General features: G+C 39.4%; 1 protein-coding gene across 1 annotated transcript; it reads right to left on the bottom strand.

Annotated features, from left to right (window-relative positions):
* Positions 1–6,498: 6,498 nt before the first annotated feature.
* On the bottom strand, positions 6,499–9,734 carry pcna (proliferating cell nuclear antigen). The gene is made up of 6 exons (XM_034091816.2): positions 9,302–9,734; positions 8,188–8,285; positions 8,022–8,089; positions 7,740–7,934; positions 7,119–7,242; positions 6,499–7,010 (listed from the first exon to the last, which is right to left on the bottom strand). Exons 1-6 carry the CDS (start codon positions 9,520–9,522, stop codon positions 6,934–6,936), a joined length of 783 nt encoding a protein of 260 aa, XP_033947707.1. The 5' UTR covers positions 9,523–9,734; the 3' UTR covers positions 6,499–6,933.
* Positions 9,735–10,373: the final 639 nt, after the last annotated feature.

Raw genomic sequence — 10,373 nt, 5'->3', positions numbered from 1 at the left:
CTCATACGACCAAATGGGTCGATTGTTTAAGCACCAGATTACGACCCATAGCCACGTTTTAAAGTGTAGCACCTCTAGTGGTCGTGTAAGAAACAACATGCTCCCGTTTATTTACAAATAACCCTCTCTGGAAAATCCTAAATTGTAGGATAGTTTGGCCATTAAAACGCTTTATGATTAGATTTCTAGCGAGAAGTATATATTGTACTTTTAGAATCCACGTCCAGTCGATATGTAGGATCTATAGTTTGATAGATATTACGAAGATGATTTGAGATTTCGTCAGGAGAACGTGTATATGCGGCAAGCTTCCATGTAAAGTTACGGGTTGAAAACAGTATTTCCGGTCTCGCCGTTTTCATAATAAAACCAATGATCAAATGATTTAACAGTGATATCTGCACTACTCATCCACTAAAAAAACATCAGTTTATCCTAGTTAATTATACGACATTAATTGGTTTAAATTGTGTACAATGCTTTTGTGTTTTTCCCATAGGTTTTTCTCTTTCGATTCTGAGAGACACATTTCTTTTTTCAGAGGTTTTGATAGGCTAAAATCACGCCGCAATGCACGTCGGGATATGGTGTTTATGTGATATGAAATCGGAAAACATTAAAAATAATAATACTTTATTCCGAGTGTTCTTGCTTTTCTCTTTGAAGGTCATCACATAACGGCATTGTAATACACGGTTCGGCTGCATTAAATATTACATATCTGCCCTAGATATGTATTTATAGAGCCCTGATCAGAAGACCTTTTGACAAACTGGAAGAGATGCCGCCAAAACTGAATACGTGACGTGAACCATAAATATATCAACAATTAAACAACATCTTCCATTTCTTTTCACACAATACGTCTCCTTGCAGTATCAACACTAATTCGGCTGACTTTTATATTTGATCCAATTAGTAGATAGTCTGTATTTACACCATAACGGTGCACAGCTTTTTAAAGATATTACTGATTTTCTGAACTACCTTTCCAACTCCTCATGCAGTTGACTGTTACAGGTCTATACAGGTTCATGGTACAATGCATAAGCTTCACATCGAGAGACTGAAACTGTATTTTCCTTTACTGTTCTGTTTTAAACTCACAATAAAGTGAATAATCATATTATGTACGATATTATTATGTTTTATTAACTAGACCACTGGTCTAAACCGTACCTCCTAGTGGTTAAAGCACGTTATTGAATGTAGTTGTTGAATAAGTTATATTTATTTAGTTATTGATGAAAACATTTAAATATTAAGAGTAGCCTACATACAAAATAGGGGTCAATGATAGAAATATAGAATGGAAAATATCTAGAAGATACTGTAGTGATCTCTACAATAAAACAGTTTAGTGCAGGACGTCCAAAGATATTAACAGGAGGATGTGCAAAACAGACAAACTGATAAGGCTGAATTTTACTCAGGTGTAACTAAAGTCTGATTTAAGGGTTGTTTATATTTCACATCATTAATCAGAATCTGCAAAGTAACAAAAATAAATGTAGTAGAGTAAAAATACCAGGTTAACCTCTGAATTGTAGTGGAGTAGAACAAAGTAGTACATGCTGCTGTAACAAAAACATTTCCCAACTTGGGATCAATAAAGTATCTTATTTTAAGATGATCGATGGCTACTGCCATATTTGCAAAATTTGCCTCTGAACCTTGACAAGTGCATGTTTCCGGCTTATCAATGAACAACAGGAGGGGTAGACATAAAACCATCTGTTAAATAAAGCTCTTCTGACCTTAGGTGTCATGTGGGTATATTATTTCACCATTTATTAATTATATGTTTTACAATTGATAACACCACTGTGTTTCGTATCCCCTAAACCTCCAGGGTGTACACGTTTAATACTGCCAACTTCTAATTGTGGGAAATACGAAAACGTCTTATAAAGAGACGTGCCATATATTGCGAAACACACAATAGCCAGCATGTGTAGTTCTGGGGGGGGGGGGGGGGGGGGAGGGAAGCTGGAGCCGGGGGCTGGACCCGTCCAATTCCAGTTTTGGAAAGTCTGCCGTGGTTCCATTCCATTTCAAAGAGCTGTTTGACAGCGTAACCTTGTCGCACTGCCACTCCAACATCCAATCACAGGGCTTGATGACTAATCACGGGGTTTGTAAAGCAAGGCGGATGTTGTAGTCCCAAACGATAGCTGGGGATTCTGGGTAGTGTAGTGTCTTCGGAAACTGTAGTGTCTAAACTCCTAAAAAACTATTTGTTTCTCTGACTCGAAGGTTAAAAACACAAAAGCATTGTACACCATTTAAACCAATCAATATTGTGTAATTAACAAGGATAAACTGATGTTTTTTAGTGGATGAGTAATGCAGATATCACTGTGTAATCATTTGACAGTGAGGGGAATATATCCGGTTTTATTATGAAAACTTCGAGACCGGAAATACTGTTTTCACCCACGCTAACTTTACATGGAAGCTGCCGCATATACACGTTATCCTGGCGAGACCTCAAATCATCTTCGTAATATCTATCAAACTATAGATCCTACACTTCCACTGGACGTGGATTATAAAAGTACAATATACACTTCTCGCTAGAAATCTAATCAAAAAGCATTTTAATGGCCAAACTGTTCTACAATTTAGGATTTTCCAGAGAGGGTTATTTGTAAATAAACGGGAGCATGTTGTTTCTTACACGACCACTAGAGGTGCTACACTTTAAAACGTGGCTATGGGTCGTAATCTGGTGCTTAAACAATCGACCTATTTGGTCGTTTTTTGTAGGAGGACAGGCTGACATTATGGTTTGGCAAAGGGAAACCCAAGGTTCAAAGTTACTTCACCCCATTCATCCATGAGCTTCAAAAACTGAGGGACACAGGATTCTATTGGGAAGATGATAATGGATTAGAACATCACACCAGAGTAACAGCTACAATATGTATTTGTGATGCAGTAGTAAGGGCAATGGTGCAGAACTTTAAACGGTTCAATGGATGTGGTTTTTACTACCACAAATGGGAGGTGGTATCAAAAGGCAGAGGTTTTACTAGAGTGTATCCTGTACAGATAGTTGGATGTGAACTGAGATAAATGGCTGAAACTGTACAACTTGCCGAGTTAGTGATGGAAAACGGTGATGACAAAGCTCAAAGGGGTGTTAAAGGACCAAGTCCACTGATCCTGTTGCCATAATTTGACCTTATCAAAGGCTTTATACCAGACTCCATGCATTGTTTTTGTCTTGGTGTAGTGCGTCAATTTGTTAATCTTTGGTTTGACCCTCATTATGCCAACAAGGACTTTCACTTGACTCGTCTTCAGTTAGATGACCTGGACAAGGCTTTGTGTAAGATTCAGCCACCAAATGATATTAGAAGAAATCCTAGGTGCTTAAGTGAGAGGATATATTGGAAAGCATCTGAGTGGAGGGCATTTGCTCTTCTCTATTCCCCTGTAATATTAAGGACTGTTTTACCAGGACTTTACTACAAACATTGGATGCTCCTTGCATGTGCGGTTCACATCCTCCTCCTATCCCAGTTTGCCGCTCATGATGAGCTCAATTTTTCAGAGTTATGTCTAGTTCAATTTGTAGCGAAATAACCAGATCTTTATGGACCTGAACATTGTTCATATAACTGCCATATGTTGACACATCTTACCCAGAGTGCCAGGGACTGGGGTCTTTTATGGGCCAATTCAGCATTTGTGTTTGAAGACATGAATGGCAAACTCTTGCAGCTGTACTCTGGCACACAATCAGTTTCATCACAGATTTCTAAGAATTGTTTTTCATACCAGAAAGTTGTTAGAAAAGGAAATGCTTTAGTCCAGGATCAAGTAGAGAAATGCAAGATTTTGTATTTTCCCTGACCAGTTGTAACATTGTTACGAAGTCAGCAAATTGCACAAGAGAACATTTAGTCACTTTAGGATGGGCTCTCACAGACTGTTAAATGTGAGGCAGATTGCTGCAGTGCAAAACAGTTGTACACCTACAAGGTACCAACATCAGAATAGTGTAACTGGATATAAGCGTTTTAAAAAAACATTTTAGTCACCACCAGCGACTACAGTATGAATTTCAAAAGAAATAATTCAATAATAGAAACCTCAAATTGCTTTGGTATGGTAGAGTCTTTGGTTGTTGTACCAACACCCTGCAACTGTGAAAGAGGTGCAAACTGTTGTTGCAGAGAACTTCTTGTTTTCTACAAGCCATTGCAGCAGGAGCACATACAGCCAGCTATCTATGATGCAGAGATCATATGAACATTGCAAAATGTCTTTTAAAGGTAAAGATCTCAAATTAATTGTGTGTATTGACATGTGAGGACATAGTAGCTAAATGTATTGCAATTGAACATGGGGGTAAGTTATATGTGATGCAAATGCCTGTGTTTGAGACAAGTGAAACGTTTGGGGGTTAGCACAAGCTGTTGAGTCTCAATTTGTCTCCAGATGTCCACACGGTATGTGTGATGATTTAAATGTGTTTTTCTTTATGCTATTATTGTTTTTTTATAGGACTATTGTACCAATTGGATACATTACCAGTTACCATTTTAGGAAAAACTGAATTTATGATGGCAGATGTCTTGTATTGTATATTGTTAAATTGAATACATTTTATAATCCTCTTTGTTGTTATCTAAACTTACTGTTTGATCAATAACTGTATTTTCTAATGCATGTGTGTTTGTGTCTGTGACTGGGTAAATCTGTATAGATATTTCTAAATATATGAGTAAAACGCCACATTGAAGCTCAGTTGTCTCATTCAATAACAACATTGAGAACATCTTTATCCAAAGTGTAATTCTTTGGCCAATTACTGTGAAGATGTGTTGAAAAAGAAGATGAAAATATATGTTACCTAAAGGGAAACCAACCAGCAATGAAAAATACTATACAAGGTATAAGACCTGTATCCTGTATTATACCTGTAGTCTCCCTTGAAAAAGAGATCATTGATCTCAATGGGATTTTACCTGGATAAATAAAGGTTTTGAATTGAATTGAATTGAATTCACATTCTAAAATAAAAAAAATGCATCCAATGGGACTTGAGTGATTATCATGATACATACCTTAGTAATGTCTGTAATACCTTTTTTTCGGAAGTTTCTCAACAAAGGTTTACAGTAGGGTGTGTATCATCACATTGGAGGATGGGCTTCCACACAAAATTATCTAACGCAGCCCAAACCAAAGAAAATGGCATTCAATTTGACAGGCAGCAATAGATACCAGCTGGTCCCTTTCTATTCTTGTCACAGTATTTCATTTTGGACTCTGCTCTGTGTGCAGTGGGAAAGTTCAGTTCAGACTGCTGCCAGATGTGCTGCCAGTCAGATTAAAGCTTAGTGAGGATTTAAAAGTGTCTGGCTGCAGAAAAACACGTCAACCAGCTGTAGACAGATTGACAGACTTGTGTCTTTCAAGTATGTTTGGCAGTTTAAGTTAAATCCTTGATTATTCAACAGTTTCATTCAGTTGTCTCACTGAGCTGCAGGTAAGGTAATGTCAAAAATATGTTTTTAGTTTGTTGAATAAATGAAATATAATGAGGCAGTTGCAACATGTCCTTGACATTGGTCATAGCTTTGAGAGTTCATCAATCTGATGTAACTGACAGGTACTCTCCATCACAACATGAATCCATTGTCATTTGTTGAAACTCTCGCACAGGGGAAAACTGTCAAATGGAAATTGAGATTAGCCTACATTTCAATATAAATGATAAGACAAATGTGAGCTGACGTGATTACGATTTAATAATGTTCTATATTTCACAACAAAAAGTAAAAGAAGAGCACCACCCAGTGGTTACACATGGTTCTTGCGGCAGAGGTTAACTCCTGTACCATCTTTTGGAAATTGTTCTTAACTTTAATGTGGTTCTTAAGCACAGATGTCTACAAGTTAAATTCTTGTAGGTACATTTACACTCTGAACGGCTTTATTCAAATAGCCGTTTCAGGCCCAAAGAGGTAACAAATGTTCAACTAAATCAGCATTTTTGAAACAGAGGGGTTTATGGGATGCTACAATGCACGATCTGTTTGCTTCCAGCAAAACACTTCAGAGACATGTTTGTATATATATATCTGAGACACGGTATAATAGGGGACCTTTAAGCTCCACAAACATTATCCTAGTAAATACTAGGATCCTAAATACAAACATTAAATTCCGTACTGGGATGGTTTTTGGATTGCACTCGGTAAATCAAGATCAAGGAAAGTACAAACAGAATTTAGTTTTACCCAAAATGTGGGTTAGAGCAAAGTATACATTTTCAGTGAAAGGGTTCTCATTAGCTTGATTATGGGTTTTCTTGTGATCAAAAGGAGTCTTATAACACAGAAAGATGGTTAAAAATACTCCGATTTAAACCATGTCTGGACTTTTAATAGACATTGATGAGGTCAAACTGAATCCCTTTGAAGACCTGTAGGCACAGCATGTGTCCAAAAGTTTTGCACAAAGATGTAAGAAACAAAAAGATTGTTTCCAATTTGAAATCATTTTATTCATTTTGGATTGAGTCAATGAATACAAAAAAACATTTGGGGTTGACTGACGAAACCACAGGAAGTATTTACAAATGCATTATCTACAAGAAGGAATGGGATAGTTGAAATCTGCTTTTCCAAACTGGACAAAAAGAGAGAGACACACAAAAGTTGAAGTGTTGGAATATACATCGGGTCTGTCTGTATCACAGCCAGCTGCTTTGAACAGAGTCAAAGCACTGAAGCTTCTTCTCCTCACAGATGGCATCATTCATGCAGCCGACAGATGACTATACACTGCTGTGAATCCCATTTGACAGGAGATCATCGACCTCGGAGAGATCGATCACTTCAGCCCCGATCACTCAGAACAAGTCCCAGTCGCCTGCGTTCCTCTATTATCCCTATTTGGCCGGTATTGAACAACTTAGGAAGCTTCTTCATCGATCTTGGGTGCCAAGTAGTATTTGACATGTCCCATATCAGCAATCTTGTACTCCACCACTGTAGAAAGACAACACAGAAAGTTGAGCCACAACAGTTTCAGTTCTGGTAACATCTTTAAAATCCAAACGCCGAGTTTAATTCTGAACACTGTAAAGAAGGACTTACCGAGGGGGATATCAGCGGACATGCTGAGGGTGACGGTCTTGGACAGAGGCGTTGCCTTGGTGAAGAAGTTCAGGTAGTTGAGGGCAAAGATCAACTGGACGGGTTCATTCATCTCAATGGTGACCTGCAAACGGAAAGTAAGAAAATATGTCCAATTTAACATATTGCCATCACAACAGTAGGCAGCGTGCGTTGAAGCTTGCCGGTGGGCATGTCTGGAGCGCGACCAACAACCAAACCATCTAATCTCCCGTCCCGGACACACAAGCATTCGGTTTGATTGGCTAGAGCTTGTACTGGCATATGATTTGATTGGCTGATGCTTCCGTCGAAGCTTGAAAAGTTGAACTTTTCTCAACTTTCGAAGCGAGCAACGGAGGCAAAGCGACGGAACCACAATGCAGTTCGGCAAAGCGTGACGTCACCCCATTCAAAGTGAATGGGAAGCTGCGTTGAAGCTTCAACGCACGCTGCCGTGTGGACGGGCCGTTACATTGATTAAATCATTGGCATATTAAATGCCAATGATGTTTAACAACAGATACTTGTTCTGGCTACACTGTAGATTATTAATAGATATATTAATCATCCATCAATATTGTTATTATAATTATTACTCACTGCCTCCTCCTCTTTGTCTACGTTGCTGGTCTGGGACAGTTTGACGTTTCCAGTGCCCAGCTCTCCAGAGGCGGAGAACTTGACTCCGTCCTTGGCGCAGGAGATCATGACGGCGTCACCAATCTGGGACAAGTCACGGCAGATACGGGCAAACTCCCCGGAGGGCATCTTCACCACACAGCTGTACTCCTGCTCCTGAAGGGAGAGACACAGGCAGAAAGGTCAGGAACACTGGATGAAATTAAAGCAATTAAAGAAAAGGACATGACGAAAATTACTTACTGGAATACCAAGCTGCTCCACATCCAGATCCATCAACTTCATCTCATAATCTGAGACCTTCTCCTGGTCTGCAAGAGTGAAGAGAAAAGAGGTAAATAAACAATTTGATCCTGATAAGAAACGTTTGTCAAGTTGCTTTGATTCAGCTTTAAAGACAATAACTTACTGATTGTCTCAAACACGAGTGCGAGTGTGTCTGCATTATCTTCTGCTCTGAGGGTGATGATGTCTTCATTTCCTGCGCACTTCAGGATTTTTGACATACTGTACGGGAGAGAAAAAAGCCAAAACTGTTACAAACCAGAAAACATCCAATTTCAAATAAAAAAAGTGTCACCTTTAAGTGTGTGTATGAATTTCTATTACAATACTTTTGTAAACTGAGGGTTTATTTGTTAAGGATTTGGGCTGCTAAGCAATTGTATGATATAACATCAATAAATCAGTCACTTCCCAATTACTTAATTGTGATTGAACGTAATACATGTAAAAGCTCCAATTTAAAAGTTGATATCTTAACTAATATCTGAAGAATTACAAAATAAACAACAATAAAGGAACCACGTGTGTGCCTATAATAATCTTGACATGTGGAAACAGATTTAACATCTGTATTTCACATGTTTCTTTATGTAAATAATGGGAAACTGTAATAAAAAGCTCAGTGACTAAAAGCTCCGGCACAAAGCGGGGTGGCAGTGAAACGGAAGTGGAAGTTCCCGGGTTGAAAACAATTCCCGCCATCTGTCCACACGGAGAGTTTGGCGCTCAAATGACGTCGCTCCATAATGACAATGCCGCTGTCGCCTGCACTGCACCAAATATAAAGTTATGGAACACCCAAAATGAAAAGTATTGGGCTATCGGGCTATTTGTAAATAGTTCAGGCACAAACCTCACGATTTTAACAGAGAGTAAAGAGTTAACTTGACACTCTAGTAGAGACATGCCCGGACAATATTCCGCCAAGATGGCCACCATCTTTCTAAGCTTCAGATAATAGACAGTTCATTTATGCTAATAAATCAACTAAAGCGACGGGTTTTAAAGTCTGCGACGCTCGAAGTTTGTGATGAGCATTAAAAACGAGCACACAAACCAAACCTCTGTTGTTCTTAATGAATTCAAACAGCGCCAAACTTCAGCAACTCAACTTGTCAAACTAGTGTGACATGAGTCAGCAAATGCATCATTTATATGTGAGCCAACATCCTAAACAACGCAACAGATGTACTACTTGAATGTTTTCTGGCCTAAATGAGCTTTAAAGTGTGCTGCACCTGCTGAGGTTGACTCCCATGGCGAGGTTTCTGTCGCAGCGGTACGAGTCAAAGCCGTCGTGCCGCAGGGTGAGCTGCACCAGCGAGACGTGAGAGGAGTCCATGCTCTGCAGGGAGATGCCGGACGAGCTGACATCCCAGCAGGCCTCTGTGATCAGGTCCTTCAGAGCCTCCAGCACCTTCTTCAGGATGGATCCCTGCACCAGGCGAGCCTCAAACATGGTTGCTTTGGAGTTTTAAGTCTGCGTAGATTAAAACGAAGAGATTACTCGCGTTACTCCGGCAGTGTGGAGGCTGACAAATTGAGTTATCACCGAGTGTGAGAGCAAGAAACTCCTTTAGAAGTTCAGTCTTTGTGTTGTGAGCTGGTAAAAGTGCTTCACGCAGACACCACTCTCACTGCAGAGGGAAGGTTTGAGCTGTAAACGCGCGCTAACGTCAGCTTATAATGACTCGGCGTTTTTGCGTCATTTCCGTGTCCGTTGTTGGTACGTCACAACCGCGAACATCAGTGGTGGGCACTGCTGTCCGCCATGTTGGAGAGGACAATTCTGTAAAGAGCAGATACCATGGATGTATTCAGGCGTAACGACAAAAAAAAACTTTATTCGAGTCAGGGAGTCAAGTCAATTTATTTAAAGACCTTTCCGAGTTTGCTTTGACCCTTTTGCTAAAATAACAGCAGGCAAATGGCTAAATAACAAACATTGATTATATTTATCCGACAAAATGTAACTTATTATATTGTGAGGATAATGGACTGTGTGTGGCTAAGTAAGTGGCTACTGCCTGAGATCGAATGCTGTGGTTTTATTAAATGTGCCAACTGCTAGGACTGTTTTAGGGAAGACAGCTTTTAGATGCGCAGCTCCTCTGTCTTGGAATAGTCTGCAAATTAAATGGAAACGGAACAATCTGGTGCCACTACATTTTTTTAAAGCTCGGTTGGATGCTACTCAATCGGAAGCTATTGGTACCCGTTTATGTGGATAATTATGTAAATGATGCTGTATGATGTCCTTTTGTTGTTCTATTTATGTTTCATGTGGAACTACGCAGGTCTCCCTTGAAA

This window comes from Pseudochaenichthys georgianus, chromosome 9 (genome assembly GCF_902827115.2).
Source record: "Pseudochaenichthys georgianus chromosome 9, fPseGeo1.2, whole genome shotgun sequence".
Taxonomy (NCBI): domain Eukaryota; kingdom Metazoa; phylum Chordata; class Actinopteri; order Perciformes; family Channichthyidae; genus Pseudochaenichthys; species Pseudochaenichthys georgianus.
This window is presented reverse-complemented; position numbering and strand designations above follow the sequence as displayed.

Coding starts and splice junctions, on each gene's coding strand:
- pcna (XM_034091816.2), bottom strand. CDS start 9,522: ATGTTTGAGGCTCGCCTGGTGCAGGGATCCATCCTGAAGAAGGTGCTG. Junction 8,090..8,187: donor ACTCGTGTTTGAGACAATCA/GTAAGTTATTGT, acceptor TCACTCTTGCAG/ACCAGGAGAAGGTCTCAGAT. Junction 7,935..8,021: donor TGGAGCAGCTTGGTATTCCA/GTAAGTAATTTT, acceptor CTCTCCCTTCAG/GAGCAGGAGTACAGCTGTGT.